This window comes from Mustela nivalis (genome assembly GCF_964662115.1).
Source record: "Mustela nivalis genome assembly, chromosome: 7".
NCBI lineage: Eukaryota > Metazoa > Chordata > Mammalia > Carnivora > Mustelidae > Mustela > Mustela nivalis.
Window position 1 is genome coordinate 90698626 of NC_139026.1, and position 25014 is coordinate 90723639.

Here is a 25014-nt window from a genome sequence, read left to right on the forward strand (position 1 = left end):
ACCCTGAGATCACGACCTGAGCCGAAGGCAGTGGCTTAACCCACTGAGCCACCCAGGCGCCCATGTATCAATCTCTTATACTTAAGGAACTTCTTACTTTTTGTAATAAGTATTAGAGGAATAAAAAAGGATAAATTATTTGCCTTTAAGGAGTTTAGAATCAAGTAGATGTAATAAATACATAGGAAAAAAGTCCTAGAACACTCACTACACAATGCGTAAATAAGCACCAACTGCTAAGGTGTAAGCAGAAAAAATGAGTAGTATGAAAATTAATGTGTTTATTCATCATTCACAAAGACCTCTGTTTGGTCCCTTACCCTACAAAAATTATGTATGTAATGTTTATAACATACATTTGCACCGGCATTAGTATTATCATTCCAGCACTGAGATTCTCTGGTGATGTTCTTGTCTTTATTTTTAAAAATAGTCTTCTCTGCTCCATTCTGAGCTCCTAAAAGAGGTTGATGATGATGAAGAAAGACGATGATTGGGGTGCCCACTGGCTCAGTCAAAAGATCATGCCACTCTTGATATTGGTGTCCTGAGTTCAAGTGCCACATTGGGTGTAGCGATTACTTAAATAAATAAATAGGAAGGAAGGATGGAAGGAAGGAAGGAAGGAAAAGAAAGGAAGGAGGGAGGGAGGGATAAGGATGAATTACCCAATAGAATTCAGGAAAAAGTGAACTGAAAGACCGGAATTTTTGAACTGAATTCTTTGGCGGAGGAAGGAAAGAAACAGCGCTAATTGAATCTGCACGTTTGGGGAAATAGTACTTACAAACGTAGGCCATTAAGCACTGTGAAATATCCCAGTGAATGAGTTTTCCTGGTTCTTCCAACCTCCCCTCTACCCTCCAGCCCCCATCAAGAGCGCTAGACCCTCCGTCTTCCTTATACGATCCAGTTGATAGAGCTGATATAAAGAGCAAGGCTGGAAGTCGCCGTGATACTCCTGTCAGTACCCTCAGAAAATTATATTTTTTGAAAATTCCAGGAAAGGCTACGCCCTATTTTCCCAGTAACCCAAAATGCGTGAATTCCAAGCAAGTTCTTTTTGTAGTCTTGCCTATTCCTCTTCTCTTGAAATTTAAACTTTCTGAGCGCTGAAGATAAAGAAGAGCCTTAAGAAGGTACAGGGCTGGCCCTCCCGATAGCTACTAAGCGACGGATAGGTGAGATCTCTGGCTTGGCCAGAAAAGTGGGGAAACCCACGCCCCCAAGAGGCCTTAACGCCCACAGCAGCACGACCCCGCCCCCGGCGTCACGTGACAGAACTGCACAGCGGGTAAACTACAGCTCCCACATCGCCGCGCGGCACGCCGGCGTTTCAAAGCTCTCGCTGATTGGTGACTGGACATATTTGAAAGGCGGGGGCTGGCGCGGAAAACGAAGGTTGCATCTTGGATCCTTGCGGAGTACTCATATGAGTCCTGGACCTGGGAAGGAAGACCTCTGGGGCAATAAGGCCTGAGGGACTCGTAAACGTGTGTACGTGCCAAGGTGAGGTGGGGAGGGTCTCCGGCGCTGACTTGAGGGAAAGGTGGAGGCGGCTCTGCGAGAGAAAGTTGGGAGAACTCAGGACGTCTTGGTGGGCGCAGAACTCGGTGGAGGCCTCAGGTGTGGGGCGTTGGGGTGGTGGGATGGGTAGTGAAACCTGGGATCAACCCGGAGGAAGGAAAGGCGGAAGCGTCCGTTTATAACGGGAGCCCACTGTCCTGGCATGGTGTTTTTTTTTCCCCGAGAGGATTTTTCCTTTTTTTTTTTTTTTTTTTTTAAAGTAACCTCCACACCCATGGTGGGACTTTCCAAGTCCAGACCCCCGAGATAAAGAATCATATGTTCCACCAACTGAGCAGTCAGGCGGCCCCTCCCGATAGGATTCTGATGGGATTCTTTGGCCTCCTTCGGCAGCCTTCAAGCCCTTCTCCTGTCCTCCATTTAACTCCATTTAGAATCTTCTCCGCCTTCTCTAATCCTTCTCCTTTCCCCCAGCCCTCCAACGCCATGAGGAGCTTCAAAGGAATCAACTTTGGGACCTTGCTAAGCAACCCGAAGGAGGCTGAAGAATTGCTGCCTGACTTCAAGGTAGGGGTGATGTCTAGTTCTGGATACACCTGGCTTCTCAAGATGAGCTGTTTTGGTTTTGTCTTATTTAAGAGATAGGTTAATAGGAGATCCTCTCCTGAGCAACCTCATTTCTAGTTTTCTTTCACTATCTTGGTAGTCCCAATCACATCTTCCTCTCCTCTTAGGAGTTCCTGTCCAAGCTTCCAACTGGTTCACCTGGCTGCCGATCTGATGCCGAGAGGAGACAAGCTTGTGATGCCATCTTGAGGGCTTGCAACCAGCAGCTGATGGCCAAGCTGGCTTGCCCTCAGCACCTGGGGAGCCTGCTGGAACTGGCAGAGTTGGCTTGCAATGGCTACTTGGTGTTCACCCCTCAGCGCTCACCTCTCTACCTGGAACGAATTCTCTTCATCTTTCTGCGGAACATTGCCACACAGGGAATCCCAGACGCCACACTCCGATTCGCTCAGCCCCTCCATGCCTGTTTGGTGCAGTGCTCCCGCCAAGCTGCTCCCCAGGACTACGAGGCTGTGGCTCGGGGCAGCTTTTCTCTGCTTTGGAAGGTGGCAGAAGCCCTGGAGGAACGGCAAGCTGCACTTTCAGCTCGGCTGAAGGCCTTGAGCTTTCTAGTGCTCTTAGAGGATGAAAGTACCCCTTGTGAGGTTCCCCACTTTGCTTCTCCAACAGCTTGTCGAGTGGTGGCTGCCCATCAGCTATTCGATGCCACTGGGCATGGTCTGAATGAAGCAGATGCTGATTTCCTCGGTGACCTGCTCTCCACGCATGTGATCAAAGCCTTGGTGGGCGAGGGAGGGTGTTCTCCTGGTGCTCTTTCTCCCCAGAGGGCCCTCTGTCTCTTGGAACTCACCCTGGAACACTGCCGTCGCCTCTGCTGGAGCTGCCACCATACCAGGGCCACCAGGGTAGTGGAGAAGGCCCATAATTACCTAAGGAACACCAGTCTGACCACCAGCCTCCAGTTATGCCAGCTTGGAGTTCAACTGCTACAGATTGGGGAGGGAGGATCTCAGGCACTGGCCAAGCTTCTGATCAAGGCATCGGCTCTCCTGAACGACAGTGTGGAGGCACCGTCACCCCCACTGCGGGCTTTGTATGACAGCTGCCAGTTCTTCCTCTCTGGCCTGGAGCGAGGCATCAAGAGGCGCTACAGACCTGATGCTGTTCTGGGCCTCTTTGCTTTTCTCAGAGGCTACTTCTCCCTCCTCCGGCAGCTGCAGGATGGGGTGAGTTAAAGACCTAGAGGTAGGGTGGGAATGTAGTTCTGCAGACGGGCAGTCTAAGGTCTTTGGTAATATCTGAAAGCCCTAGCTCCCTCCTTGGTAATTCACTTTCTGGATTATGCCTAGCCCACCCACCAGCAGCCTAGTCTACCCTGAGAGGGCAGTGGCCCTTCTTATATTCCTCTTTTCTACTCCCTGGGCTGAGTCTGCTCTCTGGGACACTGGGCCAGTCTTCACCTTGGAGCTCACGCTTTACCTCAGCTGCTCAAACCAACGCCTTTCTTCCTCAGGTCTGTGGGGACGCCTCCCAGCAGCAGCAGTCTTTAGTTCAGATGCATTTTCAGGGACTTCACCTCTACACTGCGGTGGTTTATGACTTTGCACAAGGCTGTCAGGTACAGTCTGAGAATCCAAACTCCTGGACAGGCCTGGGGTCTGGGGTTGCTCCTCTGCTTGGTAGACCTTTGAGATGGCTTTGGCTTTGGGCTTGGGGTGGGGTAGATGTCAGCTTAGACCCAACTCTTTCTCCTCTCATCTGCAAACCCTTGTTTTCCCTTCAGGTAGCTGATAGGGCCGACCTGGCCCAGCTAGTGGAAAGTTGCAAATCTACTGTGGTCTGGATGCTGGAGGCCTTAAAGGGCCTGTCAGGCCAAGAGCTGACTGACTATCTGGGCATGACCGGTTAGTACCTGGGGTCCCGAGGCAGGGGGGGATGGTCATCACTCACTAGGCCAACACAGGGCACTTGCTGGATGGTTCTAACTATCCTGGGGGCTCCTTATGGCTTAAGGAGGACTGAAAAAAAAAAAATGTAAGCCCAAGTGAGCCTATGTTTAACAGCAGTAGAGAAGTAATGAGGCTAACTTATAATAGCGGATATAAGTTTTTCCCCATTGACTTTGAAATATGATTTGGTGTTTCTTTCATGAAAATGTTTATACCTGATATGCAACTTTATGACCTTTCTTCTGTTTAAAAAAAAATTTTTTTTTTTTAAAGATTGTATTTGGGGCGCCTGGGTGGCTCAGTGGATTAAGCCTCTGCCTTCGGCTCAGGTCATGATCCCAGGGTCCTGGGATGGAGCCCCACATCAGGCTTTCTCGCTCAGCGGGGAGCCTCCTTCCCTCTCTCTCTCTCTGCCTACTTGTGATCTCTCTCTGTCTGTCAAATAAATAAATAAAATCTTTTTTTTTTTTAAGATTTTATTTATTTATTTGACAGACAGATCACAAGTTAGGCAGAGAGGCAGGCAAAGAGAGAGGAAGGGAAGCAGGCTCCCTACTGAGCAGAGAGCCCAACGCAGCACCCTGGGGTCACGACCCGAGCTGAAGGCAAAGGCTTTAACCCACTGAGCCACCCAGGTGCCCCTCTTCTGTTTAAATTTTAATGAACGTTTGTAACTCATTATTTTTTTTAAGAACCATGTAAAAATGCTTTAAAAATTAAATTGCACAAGAAGGCCTGTAGTTGAAAGTCCCTTTCCCACTCCTAATTCTGATTACCAAGTTCACCTCCACAGAGGTAACAAATATTAATTTTTTAGGTGTTGTTTTAGAGATACCATGTATATGTAAAACAATTCGCGTATTTCTCTTCACCCTTTTGACTGAAATGTACAGACAAAAGTACTAAGATCATAAATATATGGTTTGATGGATTTTTTACAAAGTGAACATTCTTTGTAACTAACATTTAGGTCAAGTAAGAACAAGACTTAGGGGCACCTGGGTGGCTTAGTGGATTAAAGCCTCTGCCTTCGGCTCAGGTCACGATCTCAGGGTCTTGGGATCGAGCCCCATATCGGGCTCTCTGCTCAGCAGGGAGCCTATTTCCTCCTCTCTCTCTGCCTGCCTCTCTGTCTACTTATGATCTCTGTCTGTCAAATAAATAAATAAATAAAATCTTTAAAAAAAAAAGTAAGAACAAGACTTAGAAGTTTCCCCCTCATTTTACAAAAACCATGGCCCTTTAAGTTATACAAACCCAGTGAGTTCTGTCATTGGAAGATTTTGGGGAACTTTTCATATTCATGCATTCAGTGGTTGAACCTACCCACTGAGATGAAAATATGATTAGGAGTCACGAAAAGTACTAGCATGAAAATTCTTCCCAGACTGAATTTTTTCCCAACCATCCATGTTCACAGCCAAGAAGCTGTATAAACTCAAATTTAGGAAAATTTTATTCATTCAACAAATATCTGTTGAGTACCTACCATGTACTAAGCACTGTCCTGAGTACTTGGGTGTATCAGTAAACAAAACAAAGGTCCCTCCTCATCGAGCCATATTCCAGTTGGGGAAGAATGATAATAAGCAATAGGATAATTGAATTATCAATATGTTGGAAAATGATAAGAAATATGGGGGGAAAGGAAGAGTACAGCAGGATAAGAAAGGGAATTAGGAGTGCAGGGTGGGTGAGCTAGCAAGTTACCATTTAATATAAGGTGGTCACAGGGCCCCTGGGTGGCACAGTGGGTTAATCATCCAACTCCTGGTTTTGGCTCAGGTCCAGGTCTCACAGTCATGAGATTGAGCCCCATGTCGGGCTCCACGCTCAGTGCAGTCTGCTTGAGATTCTCTCCTCACTCTGCCCCTTCCACTCATGCTTTTTCTCTCTCTACAATAAATAAATAAATAAATCTTTTTAAAAAATCAGATAGGGGGGTGCCTGGGTGGCTCAGTGGGTTAAGCCTCTGACTTCTGCTTCAGTCATGATCCCAGGGTCCTGGGATCTAGCCCTACATGGGGCTCTCTGCTTGGCAGGGAGCCTGCTTCCCCCTCTCCCTCTGCCTGCCTCTCTGCCTACTTGTGATCTATCTCTCTCTGTGTCAAATAAATAAATAATCTTTTAAAAATTATTAAAAAAAAAATAGGGTAGTCAGAATAGGCCTCACTGAGAGGGTGACATGAGCAAAACTTGGAGGATGTGATGAAGTTGGCCATGTAGACGCCTGGGAAAGGACATCCCTGGCAGAAAAAATAGCCAGTGCCAAAGCCCTAAGGCAGGAGCTGTTCTGGTGTGTGCAAGGAATAGCAAGGAGCCTACTAGGGTGGCTTCCGTGGAAGGAGGTAAGGGACAGGCCAGAGTGTTTCCCCAAAATTGCTGCCCTTTGGGGCAAGATAAATTACAAAAATTGGTATGTGAATTGAGATGGGCCCTGTGTTGGGCCCTTTTAATAAATAAGCACCGAGGGCTGGCTGGTGTGGGTTTGCCTTACCAGAACAGACCTCATGGGCCTATTTGGAGCAGGAAGGGGAGAGCTGCCCCTTTCTAATCCCCCAGCAAGAGGGGTTCCTCTTTGATCTGGAAGCTGCTGAGCCGACCCCAGGTTGAGCTCCTCTCTACCATCTCTCCTACAGAAAAGCCAGTGAGAACTCTTCGGCTGCTAACTGTTCTCTCTCTCCCGCAGCCTCTTACACCAGTAACTTGGCCTACAGCTTCTACAGTCATAAGCTGTACGCCGAGGCCTGTGCCATCTCTGAGCCCTTCTGTCAGCACCTGGGCTTGGCGAAGCCAGCCACCTATCCCAAGGTGCCTCCTGAGAAGGTACGAGGGCAGGAAGGGCTGTTAATGTTGGTGACCTGAGTGACATGAAAGATCCTGGCCGGGGCATTGTCTTGTAGTAGGGACCAGTACTTGGGGCAGTGTTCCCCACTTGTACTGTTATTAATTGTACTGTTATTAATTTCTTTGCATTGTCCTACCTTTTGTATTTAGCCATGTCCCAGGCTGGTGGTTCTCAACCTGGTTTCACACTAGAATCACTTGAAATTTTTCAGAGTTCCCCTGTGAGGTCCTTTAAGTAGCCAGAGTGAGACCACTGCCGGGATACCCGTGAAATGATGGGTTGACTGGGATTGGTAGGTGCCATAGGGGGTGGAGGGCCTTGGGTTTCATCTTGAGTGAGGCTGAGGAGCCTCTCAAGGATGGAAGGGAAGGCGTGATACCAGATTGGCAGTTGGAGTTTCTCCGGCATCACTGTGGTGAATGAACAGAGTGCAAGGATGATGCTGGGCCCCCGCACCCCTCTAGCGGCCCAGGCAGAGAAGGGTGGGTATCTGACCAAAGCAGCTTCCTGAGGGATGGGGAGATGTGGATGGGTACAAGAAGTCCAGGAGTAATCTGGCAAGTGACTGGCTGTGAGGGAGGGAGAGAAGTCAACAGTGGCCTGGCATTTCTGACCGAGGAGAAGGCGCTGACTTGCTGGGAGAGGGCTTACAGGCAGAGGAGCAGAGCTTCAGGGCTGTGGACATAAATATGTGGCGGGTGTGGATTGAAGCTTCTGGTTGGGAGTCCTGGACATTTAGGGCTTGGGTGTCTTCTGCCTCTGGGCCAGGGCTGGGGCCCAAGGCCCACCTTGTGGTGTGTGTACCAGTGTGGGCACATACCCACTGTTAAAGACTCATGGGTCCCTCGCCGCAGTTTGGTCTGTTTGCTTTCTCTGGCCAGTTGCACCGGTGCTTCCGGCTACACGGAGAGAGTTTGAAGAAACTGGGTAAACAGGCCCAGGGCTGCAAGATGGTAAGTTTATGGCTGACAGCCCTACAGCCCTGTGGCTCCCAGCACATGGCTGAGCCAGTCACCTTCTGGGTTCGGGTCAAGATGGACGCAGCCAAAGCAGGAGACAAGGAGCTGCAGCTGAGGTGAGTGGGTGGGGAGAGAGGCAACTGTGTTTGCTCCCTGTCTAAGGATGGCAGTTGGTATATGTGGTTTCGGTCAGCCTTCCATCTGAAAAGGCACTGACTCCTGCTGTCAGTGTTACTTGTCAGGTGCCTACTATAGGCCAGCAGATATGCTGGGTACTAGGGAAGCAGGGGCAACAGGCAGCGCTCTTTCTTTCAGGACTGGAAACTTTTTTTTTTTTTAATATTTTATTTATTTATTTGAGAGAGAGAGAGCATGAGAGAGGAGAAGGTCAGAGGGAGAAGCAGACTCCCCATGGAGCTGGGAGCCAGATGTGGGACTTGATCCCGGGACTTTGGGATCATGACCTGAGCCAAAGGCAGTTGCTTAACCAGCTGAGCCACCCAGGCACCCTCAGGACTGAAAATTTAGCAAATCTCTCAGCAAGCCAAGGCTGGGGCTCCTTGGTATGGGGCAGAGGGTCCATGTGTCATGGGCTCCCTGACCTGGTGCTGGGCCTGCTTTCTCTCAGGACTCTTCGAGACAGCCTGAGCGGCTGGGACCCAGAGACCCTGGTGTTCCTGCTGAGGGAGGAGCTCCAGGCCTATAAGGCTGTGCGAGCAGACACGGGGCAGGAGCGGTTCAATGTCATCTGTGACCTGTTGGAACTGAGCCCTGAGGAGACACCAGTGGGAGCCTGGGCTCGAGCCACCCACCTGGTGGAACTCGCTCAGGTGCTCTGCTACCACGACTTTGCCCAACAGACCAACTGGTGAGGAAGAGTAGTCGGGGATGCCACTCCTGCTCCTTGCCCTAGGTCCTCTGACCCTCTTCAGGGGCTGTTGCCCTCGCTGTGTCCCTGAGCATCCCCTGCAGTTTGTGGCCGCAGGAGCTCCATCAGAGGGTGGGGCCGGCTGTCCTGCAGAAGGCCCTTCTCAGGATGCTGGGCAGCTATCTGTCATGGGCCCAGCTTCTGTGCCCTTCTCCCTCCAGCTCGGCCCTGGATGCTGTCCAGGAAGCCCTGCAGCTTCTGGAGTCTGTGAGGCCTGAGCCCCAGGCCAAGGATCAGCTTCTGGATGATAAGGCCCAGGCCTTGCTATGGCTCTACATCTGTACTCTGGAGGCCAAGATGCAGGAAGTAAGTGTGGCTGCTGTGTATGCAGAACTTGGTCCAGGGAGAATGTGCCCCAGGCTCACACTGAGCGGACGCCTGCCCTGTTCTTTATCCTCATCTCCCCATCCAGGGTATCGAGCGGGATCGGAGAGCCCAGGCCCCTAATCACCTGGAGGAATTTGAAGTCAATGACCTGAACTATGAAGATAAACTGCAGGAAGATCGCTTCCTGTACAGTAACATCGCCTTCAACCTCGCGACCGATGCTGGTAAGGGCTGGGAATGCAGTGTGGGGGGTTAGGGTCTCCCCGGTGGCTTCCCCGGAGCAGAATGGGGACCCAGAGTGAGGGAGAGGTGGGTCCATAGAGTGGGAGGGTGGGCACAGAGGGGAGAGTGTGGACTGAAGAAGGCTGCATTCTCCCCAGATAGCCCACGCTGAGAGAATGGCTGGTCCCTTTCTTCTGACTTCTAGCTCAGTCCAAATGCCTGGACCAAGCCCTGGCCCTTTGGAAGGAGGTGCTTACTAAGACACAGGCGCCCGCCGTCCGGTGTCTCCAGCAGACAGTGACCTCCCTGCAGACCCTAGCAGCCCTCTATCAGCTGTCGGCAAAGGTAACCAGGCAGGGTGCTAATGTGGCCCAGAAGCCTAGCTCCTTCCCCTTCTTTGGCCTGAGAATCTGCTGAGAAGCCATGGAACGCGGTGCGGGCTCTACCACCAGCCTCCCTAAGTTGAAATCCAAGCTCCATCCTTTATTAGTAACTCGCCTTGGCAAATGATTTAACTTCCTAAGCCCAGTTTCCTTATCTCTAAAACAAGGACAATAATAGTACTATACCATGGCGTCATCAGCACTCAGTGAGATGACATGTGTTGTGCCTGAGCCAAATCGTCAAGTGTCAGCAATAACTATTGTTAATTCTTAGATAGTTTGAGACCTGTATGCTCAGAAACATACAGAGACACCAAGAGGCCCAATTTTATACTTTTACTTCCTGAAGCTCCTTGCTGGCCGCCACATTAGAGAACATCCGAAAAAGGACATGACACATAAAGGACCTTTATTCCTGCGGCCATTAGGCCATATTTCTAGCATGAGGACTGGGGGAAGCTGTCTCAGCCCTGGACCTGAGTGTTTGCTCTATGGCATTCCTGTAATGGGAACTCAGACAAGCAGCTGAGCCCATGTCAGTCATAGTCTCTTAGGCTGTCATCATCTAGAAAATTCAGGTTAGAGACCCTACGAAGATTAAATGAGTTGATGAACATGAACCTCTTTTTTTTGACAATTTGATATTTTTATTATGACTCTACTTTTAAAGTTTCTTTTTTTCTTTTAAAGATTTTATTTATTTGGTAGAGACACAGCGAGAGAGGGAACACAAGCAGGGGGAGTGGGAGAGGGAGAAGCAAGCTTCCTGCCAAGCAGGGGGCTCGATCCCAGGACCCTGGTATCATGACCCATGCAAAAGGCAGAGCCCAACAACGGTGCCACCCAGGCCCCCTACTTTTGAAGTTTCATTTCTGTTTTTTTTTCTCAAGTTTATTTTTTTTGTAATCACTATACCCAATGTGGGGCTCAAATTCAGGACTCCAAGATCAAGCGTCCCATGTTCTTCCCACTGAGCAAGCTAGACACTCCTTCACATTTTTAATTTAAAAAATTTTTTTTAAATTTAAATTCAGTTAACTAACATACAGTGTATTATTAGTTTCAGAGGTAGAGTTTGGTGATTCATCAGTTGTATACACCACCCAGTGCTCATTACATCACGTGCCTATCACCTGGTCCACATCCCCCCACGCTCCACCCCTCCTGCAACCCTCAGTTCGTTTCCTATAGTTAAAAGTCTCTTGAGGTTTGTCTCCCTCTCTGATTTCATCTTATCAAACTTGTTTTAATTGAAGTATAACAGACATAGAATACTATATTAGTTTCAGGGGCGCCTGGGTGGCTCAGTTGGTTAAGCGACTGCCTTCGGCTCAGGTCATGATCCCGGAGTCCCAGGATCGAGTCCCACATTGGGCTCCCAGCTCCATGGGAAGTTTGCTTCTCCCTCTGACCTTCCCCCTCTCATGCTCTCTCTCACTCTCAAATAAATAAATAAAATCTTTAAAAAAAAAAAAAAAAAGAATACTATATTAGTTACAGGGGCACAACACAGCAGTTTGGTAATTCCACACCTTACTCAGTCCTTACCACGATGAGCGTAGTGACCATACAACGTTATCACGTTATTGACTATTCCCTACGCCATATTTTTCATCCCCACAACTTTCTTTTTTTATAACTGGAAGTTTGTACCTCTTGATCCCCTTCACCCATTCTGCCCATCCCCTCCCCAGGTAAACCTCTCAGCATGGTGCCTAGCCCAGAGTAAGCTTCCAATAAATCCTAGCCATTGATGCTCCCTGGCACCTACGTTTTCAGACAGGAGGGTAGATGGTAGGCTCCCTCGCTCCTCTCTTCTCCCATTCCTTGAGGGTGGCTGGCAGTTGCTCTGTCTGGAGCCACACTCCATCTAGGCTCTGAGGTCTCCAAGGGCTGGGGAGCCGAGGTCTGGTATGGTCTAGGTGGAGGTTTGAGCAGGAGTGGGTAAACTTCCCGCTCCTTGATGACCAGCCCCTGCAGGCTCTAGAGGTCTTCCTGCTTGTACGGATCGTCTCCCAGAGATTGGAGGACCATGCGAAGGCCACTGCTGCCTCCTGCCACACCGCCCAGCTGCTGCTGACCCTTGGCTGTCCCCACTATGCCCAGGTGAGTGCCCAGCCAGCCAAGCCTGGAGCTGCAGGGGAAAACCGGCCTTAGTGACGCATCTTTTCCCAAAGAAGATAAGATACCAAATGGGCATCTTCCCTGCCTTCAACCACCACATCCTGCTGGAGGATCGTAAAGTGTGGAGTGGTTGGGAGGCAGCTGTGGGAAGAGGAAGCGCCTTTCCTTCTCATTGCAAAACCATTGTTCGCTAAGTCTTACAGATCCTGCCCCAGGAATAGGCCTCTAATCCTGTATTTTCCCACCACTTGCCCTGGTTGCCATTTCTCTGCTTGCTTAGGACTATGCTGATGCCCAGCTGGTTTCCCTGCCCCCCAGCTTCTCCCTTCTGCACTTTGTCTCCTAAATTTCTGCTAACATGATCTTTTTGGATCTGGTCTTGTCTTTCTGCATCAGGATTTCACTGTTTTTCCATTACCTGAAGGATGCTGTCTAAACTCCTTGCTTGGTATCACACATCTTCTTTTTCTCACTACCACCCCCCTCCCCACACTGGAACTTAATGTCTATCCACACGAGTTACTTTACAGTGTTGTACATGCCTCCTGTCTTTGGTTGTCTTAGTCCTTCCACCCTAAGTATACTTCCCCTATCCCCTTTTTTTTATTCAGCCAACTTCTACTTTCTTTTCAAGGCCTAGTTCAACTGTCCCTTCCTTCATGGAGTATTTTATATGTACTCTTCTAAAAGGGCAGAATCCCTTACATTCCCTGGGTCCCCATACCACTAATGACGTCGTGTCCTGATTACAAAAGGCGGGCCTGCATCCCTACTGCACTGCAGGGTATTGGATTGAAAGTCCTACTTACTCCTTTTTTTTTTTTTTTTTTTTTCATTTTTAAAAAAATTTTTTAGTGGTGGAAGTGGCAGAGGGAGAGAGAATCTTAAGCAGGTTCCACACCCAGTGAGGGGCCCAATGTGGGTCTTGATCTCAAGATCCTGAGATCATGACCTGAGATGAAATCAAGAGTAGGTTGCTTAACTGACTGAGCCATCCAGGTGCCCCTTTAATTTTAATTTTAATTTTTTTTTAAGATTTTTATTTATTTATTTGACAGAGAGAGAGATCACAAGTAGGCAGAGAGGCAGGCAGAGAGCCCGATGCGGGACTTGATCCCAGGACCCTGAGATCATGACCTGAGCCAAAGACAGGGGCTTTAACCCACTGAGCCACCCAGGCGCCCCTAATTTTTTATTTTTAAGTAATGTCTCCTGGGGCTCGAACTCCCAACCCCCAGATCAAGAGTCGTACACTCCACCAACTGAGCCAGCCAGGCGTCCCAAGTCCTGCTTACTTCTTATTCAGCTATGTCTTTGTAGCATAGTGGTTAACCAAAAGATACTAACTGAACATTTTAGTGAATGAATAACTCTTTTTTTTTTAAGATTTCATTTATTTATTTGACAGGGAGAGAGATCACAAGTAGGCAGAGAGACAGGTAGAGGGGGAGGGGGAAGCAGGCTCCCCGATGTGCAGAGAACCTGAGGCAGGCCTCGATTCCAGGACCCTGAGATCATGACCTGAGCCGAAGGCAGAGGCTTAACCCACTGAACCACCCAGGCGCCCCTGAATGAATAACTCTTATGTAGATTATAATATTTGAAATAATTTCCTATTCCGTCACATGTGTTCTGCATCTCACTTGTGCTTTAACCCACTTTAATTTGAAAAGCCTGGCTGCCTCTCTTTATCAGCCTGCTCACATACCCCATGATTGTTTCCTTAGCTACACCTTGAAGAGGCAGACTCAAGCCTGAAACTTCTCGATCACACCACTGACACGTACCTGCTCCTTTCACTGAACTGTGACCTACTTCGAAGTCAACTATACTGTGTTCACCAGAAGGTATTTCTCAGTTTCTTAATCCCCAAAGTCCCCAGGTATTGGAAGGATTTTTGGAGATTTCCCTGGAGCTAGGAAGAATATTCCTGACCTAGAGAAGCAGGGCTGTTTCCCAGCCTTGCCCACTCCAATGAAATGTCACCAGTGCTCCTCTAGAAAAGGAGAGGGGAATGTCCTTCCCATTCTTTCCCAGTCTCCTCAGTCACACAATCTAGTCCTGTGACTAGAAACCAGGATGACAATGACCTTGGGAAGGCACTGGAGCCCTAGAGTAGAAATCAACTAGGATGCCTAAGACCTGAGTTTTCTCACAAACCAGCAAGTTTTATGTCCTGTCAGGCTACAGTTTTCTCCACATCTTTGATCATTCTCAAAAGCCATGCCTGGCCCAGAGGATCTGCAGGGGCATTTTAAGTTCTGAATTGCTGACCTGAATTCACTCATCACTTTCCTCTGGCCCTCTTCATCTCCCAGGTGACTGAGGGTGCCTCTCTGTTGCTGTCTGTGCTTCGGGACCCTACCCTCCAGAGGTCATCCAAGGCCTGGTATTTGCTTCGTGTCCAGGCCCTGCAACTGGTGGCATTCTACCTTAGCCTCTCGTCAGACAGCCTCTCAGCCTCCCTGAGGGAGCAGCTCTGTGCCCAAGGTGAAAAAATAGAGAGGATGATGGCCCTTTGTGATCCCCTTTGGTGGCCTGTCCATTCTTGGCTCTTCTCAAGCCCTTGTCACCTCTGGTGTTCCACCTGTGTGAACTAGCCTACCCAGAGGTTGCCTGGGGTAGGCCTAGGGTAGCATATGAGTTTCTGTTTGCCTGCTCCCTGACTGACCGCTCTGTACCTGACTAGAATGCTGTTCTGACAAGGATTCTGAGGCCCTGTGTGGTCTGAGGGAAAGAGTTCTGTGACTGAGTCCCTCTGCTGCCTTAGGCACAGAAGGAGGAGTGGCAGCAGGCTTGGCATTTGGTACCTTAGAAGGTGAAAGTGGTAACAGTTGTGGCTGCCTCATCTCCCTTCTTGTTCCCCCACCCCCCCGCCACCCCTTCCTCCCCACAGGCTGGCAGACACCAGAGATCGCCCTCATCGACTCCCATAAGCTCCTCCGAAGCATTATCCTCCTCCTCATGGGCAGTGATGTGCTCTCAATTCAGAAGGCAGCTGTGGAGACGCCATTTCTGGACTCTGGTGAGTCTGAGGCAGAGAGTAAGGCCCTGTGGGCAGGAGCAGGCTAGATGGAGGGAGGTTCGGCCAGTTTTGCTTCCAGAGGGGCCGGGCTGCAACTGAGTGACGACGGCCTTGTCTCTCTCCTTTGTGGCAGGTGAAAATCTGGTACAAAAATGGCAGGTTCTGACAGAGGTGCTGAGCTGCTCAGAGAAGCTGGTCTCCCACCTGGGCCGTCTGGGCAGTGTGAGCGAAGCCAAGGCCTTTTGCTTGGAGGCCCTGAAACTCACGACGAAGCTGCAGCTGCCACGCCAGTGAGTACAGGCAGGAGGAGGCCAAGTCCAGAGTCCAGGTGCCCGCACGCTGGGCCTTGGGCTTCCAGACTCTTCCACAGGTTAATGTGTTCTGTTTGGACGGGTTGGGAGAGTACGTTCCATGGTAAGGAAGTGGGATGTGCTGAGTTAACCAAGGCTAGACATTTTTATTTCCTATAAGATTTCTTAGGTCTTTTAGTGTGCTCATAAGCATTATAACTCAACAAAAGAGAGATCCAGTGTACGTGTCTCCCTAAATCCCTTTGCCCACAAAATCCTTTTTTTGTTTCCCCTGGGAAATCCTGTCCTTGTATGCAAGGATGACTTGGGATGCAAAAGCAGTATAGAGGGTTTTCCTCGGGCAGCCTCGAATTCAGCCGGAGGCAGGAGAGGCCTTTCAGAGGCTAGGAGACTGCCAGGGCTGTGCCTGCCAGAGAGGCCAAAAGACAGACTCTGGGAAAACAAAGGCTTACACATTGGTTGTCATCTCTTCCCCCAACAAGGTGTACTCTGTTCCTGGTGCTGAAAGCGGAACTGGAGCTGGCGCGAAATGACATTGACCTCTGCCAGTCGGACCTGCAGCAAGTTCTGTTCCTGCTCGAGTCTTGCACAGGTGAGCCGCCATGCCCCCACCCCACCCCCTGCACCCACAGGTGGTGGCGAGACGGCCCCACACACTGCAACACGCCTTTGTATGTTTTAGTGTGGTGCCCTTCGAAATCGGAGTCTTACTTCCGATTCTCTGGGCAAAGCTCCTTCTATATCACTCAGATCGCTGGTTTCCCTCTTTCAGATGACTTGTCCACAACTAACCCTACCTGCCTCTAGTTTTTAGTGCTAATACATTTTGGCTACTTGCACTTACTTAGTTTTTAATTTTTAATTTTTTACTTTTAAGTGGGTTCTACACCCATCTTGGGGCTCGAACTCACAACCACAAGATTAAGAGTCTCATGCTACACTGACTGAGCAAGCCAGGTGCTGCTACCTATTTAAATTTAATTCACATAAAATTTAAAATTCATTTCCCTGTCACTGGCCACATTTTGTATGCTCAGTAGCCACGTGGGGCTAGTGGCTACTCTGTTGGACAGCACAAATGTAGAGGTCTCGGGAGAGCTTAAGTTAATAGTAAAATAGTCTATGGAACATTTTTTCTTTCCTTTTTTTTTTTTAAGATTTTATTTATTTATTTGACAGAGATCACAAGTAGTTAGATAAGCAGACAGAGAGAGAAGAAGGGAAGCAGGCTCCCTGCTGAGCAGAGAGTCCGATTTGGGGCTCGATCCCAGGACCCCTGGATCATGACCTGAGCTGAAGGCAGAGGCTCCAACCCACTGAGCCACCCAGGTGCCCCTGGAACATTTTTTCTTATCAGCCACTTTTACCTCTAGTATTTCATGGACCCACACAAAACCCTGGAAAGTCAGGTGGTCACATAGATTTTCTTTCATTTGTAAAATGAGGAAGTCGGGAAATTCAGTGTTTGGGGCCAGATCATGGGCCTAGCTAAGGACAGGAGCCAGGACTGAGACACAGACCTACTGGTGCCGGCCTGCTGTCCTGAGCCATGCAGCCATCTCAGCTGCAGATATGGGGGCTTTGTGGGTTGTGTTAATCCTCCTTGGAATGGGAAGAAAACATTAGGGATTTTATCGAAAAAATAACAAGCTGTGATAATATTTAGTATGTTCATAGAGTAATACATACAAGTAACATACACTAACACCTATATGAGGGAGTTGGGCCCAGGGATAGATCAGGAAGTACTCGGCAGCACCTCTCCCAGTTTTGTAATTCTGGTTGCACTCTCCCCAGAGTTTGGTGGACCAGCCCAGGGCCTGGACTCTGTGAAGAAGGTCCATCTGCAGAAGGGCAAGCAGTGGGCCCGGGTCCATCGTCCACGGGAGCCTCCAGAAGAGGAGCCCTTCCTAAGAGGCCCAGCTCTGGAGTTGGTAGCCACTGTACCCAAGGAGCCTGGCCCTATAGCCCCTTCCACTAACTCTTCCCCTCAACTGAAAATGAAGCCCCAGCCCAGCCCCGGCTTCCTGACACACCTGCCCACGTGTGACTGCATGCTGTGTGCCAGCCCCATCCTCTCCGCAGTCTGTCTGCGCTGGGCATTGGTCACAGCAGGGGTGAGGCTGGCCACAGGCCATGAGGCCCAGGGTCTGGATCTGCTGCAGGTCGTGCTGGAGGGTTGCCCTGCAGCCACTGAGCGCCTCACCCGAGCTCTACAAACTTCCTTGAATCACATGGCGCACCTCTCCCCTGCCCCGAGGATCCTGGATGAGATCTTGGCTCAGGCCTACACACAGCTGGCCCTGGAGGGCCTGAGCCAGCCATCAAACAAGAGCCTGGGGAAGGTCCTGGAGTCAGGGCTGAAGTTTGTGGCAGCACGGGTCCCCTACCTGGAGCCCTGGCGAGCCAGCCTGCTCTTGATTCGGGCCCTGGCAAAGCTGGCTGGCCTCGGTTCCTGCACTGCCCAACTCTTTGCAAGCTCCTGGGGCTGGCAGCCACCACCTGTAAAACCCTCCCCAGGCTCAGAGCCTTCAAAGCCTCGGAGCCAGAAACATTCTGGAAGAGGGCGTCAACGGGCAACCTCTTCTTCTACCCCATCCCTCCATAATACCTCTCTGAAAGGTCTGGAAGGTGGAGGACTGCCTTGTACACCTAAGCCCCCAGGCCAGGTCAGGCCAGCAGGCCCCCGTGTCCCTTTCACTGTGTTTGAGGAAATCCTCACTACAAAGCCTGAGGCTGAGGTTCCCAAGGCCCCGAGGGTACAACAGAGGGTCCAGACGCGCCTCAAGGTGAGATGGAACTGTGGTTGGGTGCTGGTGGTGTCAGGTGGGGTGGTTCTGGAGAGTTTTGCAGAGTAGGTGTCTGTGGAATGGCTTCCCAGGGCCTGCAGGGACCTTTAGCTCTACTGCAGCAGGATCCCTATGTCTTCCAGAGAGAGCCAGGTCTACCTTTGTTTCAGACAGAGGGAGCTGTCCTTAACACAGTGGTTCCTTTCCCTTTTCATCCTTCCCCCTTATCTTTTGTTCCCTCCTCTGTCTCCTTCTATACCCGAGAGTCCCTGCCCTTGATGGAGTGTGGTGGGTTTAAGGTGGAGAGGTTAATTTCTAATCTTCCCCCAAGGCCTCTGTGAATGTGCCTCTGCAGTGCCACCTGCTGGCAGATGTCTTGTCACTAACGCCTCCCTCCACTTTCCCACCCATCCCAGGTGAACTTCAGTGATGACAGTGACTTGGAAGACCCTATCTCAGTTGAGGCACGACTTGCAGAGGAGTCCAAGAGACGCAGCACTGCTTCCCGGGGCCGGGGCCGGGGCCGGGCGAGGAAAGGCTCAGGCTCGAAGACTGTTTCGGTGGCAGCCCCAGATAGTGGCTCCAGGCAACCTGGCTTCGGTGGCCGGAGCCGGAGGGCCAAGAAAGTGACATCAGTACATTGTGAGGAGCTGGGCTCTGAGATCATGAGGACCATCCCCGAGGAGGAAATGACTGATGATGAGATGGAAATGAGCTTTGAGATCCTCAGGGGCTCTGACGAAGAGTCCACCTCCGGTATTAGGGTAACGGTGGGAGGGAGAAGCTGCATGCGTTTTTGGGGGGTTGCCCCAGGACCAAAGCACAAGAAATAATGGGAGCCAAAGATAGTACAGAAATAAAGTTGTTGTTTTTTTTTTTCCTGGCTCTGGGACTGGATTCTAGAAAGAACAAAGGGAATGGCAGAAGGACGGAGCCTTAAAAAAATCATGTTGTCTCCTCAGGTGGGAAGGCACCAGCTCCAGGACCTGGTACTGCCATAGGAGAATGTGAGGTGTTGAGACGTGATTCCAGCAAAGAGGAGCTGCCCATCCCATGCCCAGAAAAGGAGAGAGACAAGGACCTTGGTCCTCGGGTCCGACTCCCCTCAGCCCCTGCATCCATTGGTGAATATGCTGACCACTTGGGTCTGCTCACTTGGAGAGGGCGAGGCTAGATCTCTCTCTCTCTCTTTTTTTTTTTTTTATAAGGAGTTTATTTATTTGAGAGCAAGAGAGAGCATGAGTAGAGGGGATGGGCAGAGGGAAAGGAAGAAGTAGACTCCCTGCTGACCAGAGAGCTCAATGCGGGGCCCCATCCAAGGACCCTGAGATCATGACCCTGAGAGGACCATGACCTGAGCCGAAGGCAGACACCTATCTGACTGAGTCACCCAGGAGCCCAGCCTCTTGGTCTCTTGATATTGATGCCCTCTTAGCCTGTCCATCATTTTGTCTTTGGATCCCCACCTAGATCTGGTCACCTTTGAACCAAGGTTAAGATTCCCAGCACTCTCTCCACTAGCTGTGTGCAAGTCACTCAGCCTCTCTGAGCTTCTGTTTGCTTATCTGTAAAACCGGGTTTGGGAGGATGCAGTGAGTTGATGTAAGTTGCGTAAGTCCCACTTGGCACATTGCTCTTCGTAAATGATAGCTTTTATTTTCCAAGTGGGAGAGGAGGTCAGGCCTTGGAAACCTGGAACTTTCGTGAAAAGTTCTACCAGCTAAGAAGTATGGGACTCATCCATAGCAAGTATCTTCACCTTCCTCTAGGTCTGTCTACCCTGAATTCCATCTTGGACTTACTGACCACTGCTTTCCGTGGCATTAGTCACTGCCCTCCTAGTGGGCTCTATGCTCACCTCTGCCGCTTCCTGGCTTTGTGCTTGGGCCAACGGGATCCCTATGCTACTGCCTGCCTTGTCACTGAGTCTGTGTCCATCACCTGTCGCCACCAGCTGCTCACCCACCTCCACAGGCAGCTCAGGTGAGTGGCCACAATCCCTGAGGCCCATGCTGGGGTAGACTGAAGGGAGAGTCCAGATTTTTAAAGGAGGGAAACTCACCCCCACTTGCATTGTCCGCAGGAAGGCCCAGAAGCACCAGGGATCACTCAAAATGGCAGACCAGCTGCAGAGGCTAAGCCTTCAGGAGAGTCCTGGAGATGTCCCCCTGGCCCGCATCCAGCACCTCTTTTCCTTCCAGGCTGCAGGATCTGCCCCATTCCCTGAGCTGGAGAAGGAGAGTTTCCAGGAGCGCCTGGCTCTGATCCCCAGTGGTACAGTAGCAGGCTCCGGTGGCTCTTCTGTCCTTGTCTGCATCTTCTCACTAAGGAGTTAGGTGGAGAACTTTAAGGCATTAGTTAACATAGATTTCTGTCACCTTTATGGAAGGACATGTCTTACTTTTTCACTGAGTAGTCATTTTGTTACTCTCACCAAAGAGAACTACCCTAAATCTGGAAGTCTTTTTTCTTTCCCTTTTTTTTTTTTTTTTTTTTTTGTTGTTGTTGAAGATTGTATTTATTTATCTGAGAGAGTCAGAGATAGCCACAGAGAGCACAAGTAGGGAGGGGTGGGAGAAGCAGGCTCTCAGCTGAGCGGGGAGCCCAATGAGGAACTTGATCCTAGGACAGATCCTGGGATTATGAACTCCCTTCAGCAGATGCATAACCAACTGAGCCACCCAGGCGCCCCCCTGCCCTTTTTAAAATTTAAACCTCAACTTTGAGTTCTTAGCAGGTTCAGTGTCTTTCCTCAGGGGTAAGTTCAGGTGTCCGGAGACTCACTATGCTAACATGAAGCCCATTAATGGATGATTTGAGTGCCTCCCTCTGTGTAGGAACTTCTGTTTCTGTCAGGGCCAGAAAGAAGTACAAGATGTGTTCTCTGTCCACAGGGTGCTGTTAGGGCAAGGGAGAGCACCTTGAACTCTAGTGAGAAGATAAGATTTCTTGGAGTTGGAGTTGTCCTGAGTGATAGATGGGAACTGAGTGTAGAAGACAGACGGGAATTCCTTGTAAGAGCTGAAATGATCCTGGGTATGTTCTGTGTGTCAGGAGTAACCGTGTGTGTGTTGGCTCTGGCGACGCTCCAGCCTGGAACTGTGGGCGACACCCTCCTGCTGACCCGGCTGGAAAAAGACAGTCCCCCAGTCACTGTGCAGATCCCCACTGCCCAGAACAAGGTAGGTTTGTCGGGCCAGCAAGCAAAGTTGGGCTTGGGTAGGCTTCTGGTGAAGCTACTCTGATTCTGGGGCTGGGGGATGGAGAAATGGTGAGCATGTGGACCGGCAGAAAGCTCACAGTCCCATCTCCCAAAGCTTCCTCTGAGTTCAGCCCTGAAAGAGTTTGACGCCATCCAGAAGGAGCAGAAAGAGAACAGCAGCTGTACCGACAAGCGAGAGTGGTGGACAGGGCGGCTAGAACTGGACCATAGGATGGAGGTGTGTGTCGGCAGGGTGGGGTAGGGTCAGGCCTGCCCTGGGAGTGACCCTGGGGTACCAGTGTCTTCTCTTTCACAGGTCGCAGGCCAGTGCTGTGTGTTACCTCAAATCCTTTCAGGAAATATAGGAGTAAAAAACATTTTAATATTTTAAGAAAAAATTTTTTAATTAAAAAAATTTTTTTTTAATGATGTTACCTGGGGCGCCTGGGTGGCTCAGTGGGTTAAAGCCTCTGCCTTCAGCTCAGGTCATGATCCCAGGGTCCTGGGATGGAGCCCCACATAAGGCTGTCTGCTGAGCAGGGAGCCTGCTTCCCCCTTTCTCTCTGCCTACTTGTGATCTCTGTCTGTCAAATAAATTTAAAAAAAAAAAAAAAAAAAAGGATGTCTCCTGGGGAAGACTTTCAACAAGAGCCAAAAACCTGAAGATGTTATGGCAACAGAATGTGTAAAGATATATACAAGGAAAGGGACTTAAGCCCAAGAATCAGCTTCCTGCGTTTAGCTTTCATCACCTACCTATTTGTATTTGTCAAAACATAGTGATATGTACTAAATCATCTTACAGTCTCAGCAAATGAAAAATGTTTCTAGCTTATTGCCTTTTTTTTTTTTTTTTTAAGAGAGGAATAGAAAGAGGAGGGGGAGGGGGCAGAGGGAGAAGGAGAGAGAAGAGAGAGAATCTGAAGAAAGCTCCAGGCCCAGCACAGAGCCTGACATGGGGCTCCATCTCCTGAAATCAAGAGTCAGATGCTTAACCCACTGAGCCACCGAGACATCCCTCTAGCTTCTTGCCTTTTTAACTGGCAGGAAGATATATAAGGCAAATACATTAGAAAACCCATTTCCCCATGTCCAAAATGTTGGTGCCTATGGGTGAGAAACTCAGCTCCCCTCTCAGACTGAAGGTTCTGTTCTTCCTTATTCAGGTTCTCATCACTTCCCTAGAGAAACATGTGTTGGGCTGCTGGCGGGGACTGTTGCTGCCATCCAGTGAGGACCCTGGCCCTGCCCAGGAGGCATCCCGCCTCCAACAGCTGCTACAGGAATGTGGTTGGAAATATCCCGACCCAACTCTGCTGAAAGTGAGTTGAGAAATCAGGGAAAGGGGAGGAAGTTGGACTTAATTCTTTCCTCTGGCCACTGAGTGGAGATGGGAGCTCTGGCCCTCATCGACCGCTCTTGCCCTTCTAGATCGTGCTAAGTGGCACCAGTACCCTCACTGCTCAGGACATTCAGACCCTGGCCTATGGGCTGTGCCCAGCGAGGCCAGAACGAGCCCAGGAGCTTCTGAGTGAGGCAGCAGGACGTCTGCAGGGTCAGATAGTCCCAAGCAATAGGCACCTTGTCTTAGTGCTGGACAAGGTAAGGAGCTAGGGGCTGGAGGGGTGGTGTCTGGTGGGCAGTAGGCAGCAACTCACCCCCATGCCCCCTCTGATGCTCATGTATGCCTGGCTGGGGACAGTAAGCCCAGTGTGCTTTTTGCCCAGGACCTGCAAAAGCTGCCTTGGGAGAACATGCCCAGCCTCCGAGCACTGCCTGTCACTCGGCTGCCCTCCTTTCGCTTCCTGCTCAGCTACTCCATCACTAAAGAGGTGGGGTTCAGGGACTGGGGAATGGTTGTTGATTGGTGGAGATATGGAAGACAAGAGAGGGTCTCGGGGGACTGATGGCTTCTTCGTGGAAAGGGGTTTGGAGTTTGTGGAAGCTTGGGCCCTCTGGCCAGACCAGGATCCTGATCACCAGTGTCTTCTCAGTCTGGGGCCTCATCGGTGCTAAGCCAAGGGGTAGATCCACGCAATACCTTCTATGTCCTGAACCCGCACAATAACCTGTCAAGCACAGAGGAGCAATTTCGAGCCCATTTTAGCAGGTCAGTGGGGTAAAAGTAAGAAAGGGGTGGGGGAGGGTAGAGACCACAGAAGAGGTTAACATGTCCTTTCCTACAGAATCAAATGGTGCGACCCACCTTCTCCCTAGGATTCCCTCTGCCCTCTTTGCCAGCTGACCCCAGTTCTTACTCCTATCTTCTCCCTGCAGTGAAGCTGGATGGAAAGGAGTGGTTGGAGAAGTGCCAACTCCAGAACAAGCTCAGGCAGCATTGACGGAACATGATTTATATATGTGAGTGCTTTAGGTGGTGAGGTGGGGAGATGGACGGGCCTGAAAGAGGGCATCACCATAGTTTGCTTTCGGGCTTTAAAGCCACTGGCTGACTCGGGACAGCCCTGGAGACATGGCAGAGGCCAGATGCTGCTAGGTCAGACTCCTCTCACGTCCCTCTGCCTTAGCTATGCAGGGCACGGGGCTGGAGCCCGCTTCCTGGATGGACAGGCCGTCCTCCGACTGAGCTGCCGGGCGGTGGCCTTGCTCTTCGGCTGCAGCAGCGCAGCCCTGGCTGTGCATGGGAGGCTGGAAGGGGCTGGCATCGTGCTCAAGTATATCATGGCTGGCTGGTGAGTCCTGAGTGCCCATCCTTGCTCCCACCCAGGTTCTTTCCCCTGCCCATTTTCTCCAACTTCCTCCTCTTCTAGTTCCCTGGCATGCCTGGGTCGTTAATCTTTGTCCTCTTCTGCCCCACCTCCTGGAACCATGGACCAGGGCACTTCCCTCTGGCTCACTTCTCTTTCCTTACCACTCCTGCCAGTCATGTCTGCCTATGCATTCTGTTTTAAAGCTCTCACTTTATAGTTCTTCCTTCTCTTTTCCCAGTCCCCTGTTTCTGGGTAACCTCTGGGATGTGACTGACCGTGACATCGACCGGTACACAGAGGCCCTGCTACAGGGCTGGCTTGGAGCGGGCCCAGGAGCCCCCCTTCTCTACTACGTCAACCAGGCCCGCCAGGCTCCCCGACTGAAGTACCTTATTGGGGCCGCACCTGTGGCATATGGCTTGCCTGTCTGCCTGCGATGACCTCTTAAAGCTGTCCTAGCGCCAATGGAAGCCATGTGACTGTTCTACCTCCTATTGGATTTAACCCTTAGGATAAATATTTTAAGTGATTTTTCCCAGTGTTTTATATGAAGGCTTTCCCTTTGATTTAACCTTGATATAATAAAGATGTACTTAAACCCATTTTGTGTGGTTCATCTGAGAACATCTGAAGACAATTATTGCCTCCTTCCACTATGTGGTACTATAAAGTGGTGAGAAGAGCTTGCAGAGTTCAAGTGCTCTAATAAAATATTTTTTTAACTTTTTTTTTTTGAAATTTTATTTATTTATTTGATACAGATCACAGGTAGAGAGGCAGGCTGGGGTCGCGGGGGGGGGGGGGGGGGCAACTCCCGCTGAGCAGAGAGCCCGATGCGATGCGGGGCTCCCAGAACCCTGAGATCATGACCTGAGCCAAAGGCAGAGGCTTAACCCACTGAGCCACACAGGCACCCCTCTCTAATAAAATCTAAAAAAAAAAAAAAAAAAAAAAAAAGGCCACTGTTCTCTCCCCATATATGCCTGTTAAACTCAGGGTCGTGAACTTTAGCAGCAGATTCTGTTGTTTATGTATGGTTTTTCTCTCCCCAACCAGACTGTTAAATTCCTTGGAAGCACATTATCTTACACTCGTGTTATCCCTCACATCTAACACACGGTAAAAGTTTTGATTAATAAGCC

At 50.1% G+C, this 25014-nt stretch overlaps 1 protein-coding gene across 4 annotated transcripts; it reads left to right on the top strand.

The window, feature by feature from the left end:
* Nucleotides 1-1352: 1352 nt before the first annotated feature.
* ESPL1 (extra spindle pole bodies like 1, separase) lies at nt 1353-24474 on the top strand. 4 transcript variants are annotated; one of them, XM_082741460.1, is made up of 31 exons: nt 1353-1509; nt 2002-2094; nt 2262-3320; nt 3608-3712; nt 3878-3998; nt 6733-6869; nt 7773-7966; nt 8479-8718; nt 8940-9084; nt 9191-9329; nt 9533-9672; nt 11682-11816; nt 13562-13681; nt 14153-14324; nt 14731-14859; nt 14993-15149; nt 15653-15762; nt 16968-17959; nt 18376-18715; nt 18922-19083; nt 19729-19942; nt 20043-20233; nt 21014-21141; nt 21277-21399; nt 22328-22483; nt 22593-22763; nt 22889-22993; nt 23156-23271; nt 23439-23522; nt 23690-23854; nt 24111-24474. In XM_082741460.1, exons 2-31 carry the CDS (start codon nt 2014-2016, stop codon nt 24310-24312), a joined length of 6333 nt encoding a protein of 2110 aa, XP_082597586.1. In that variant the 5' UTR covers nt 1353-1509; nt 2002-2013; the 3' UTR covers nt 24313-24474. The 4 variants fall into 4 exon arrangements, with proteins under 4 accessions (XP_082597586.1, XP_082597587.1, XP_082597588.1 ...); XM_082741461.1 differs by having other exon boundaries at nt 1366-1497; XM_082741462.1 differs by lacking the exon at nt 11682-11816 and having other exon boundaries at nt 1372-1509.
* Nucleotides 24475-25014: the final 540 nt, after the last annotated feature.

Coding starts and splice junctions, on each gene's coding strand:
- ESPL1 (XM_082741460.1), top strand. CDS start 2,014: ATGAGGAGCTTCAAAGGAATCAACTTTGGGACCTTGCTAAGCAACCCG. Junction 7,967..8,478: donor GACAAGGAGCTGCAGCTGAG/GTGAGTGGGTGG, acceptor GCTTTCTCTCAG/GACTCTTCGAGACAGCCTGA. Junction 9,085..9,190: donor TGGAGGCCAAGATGCAGGAA/GTAAGTGTGGCT, acceptor CTCCCCATCCAG/GGTATCGAGCGGGATCGGAG.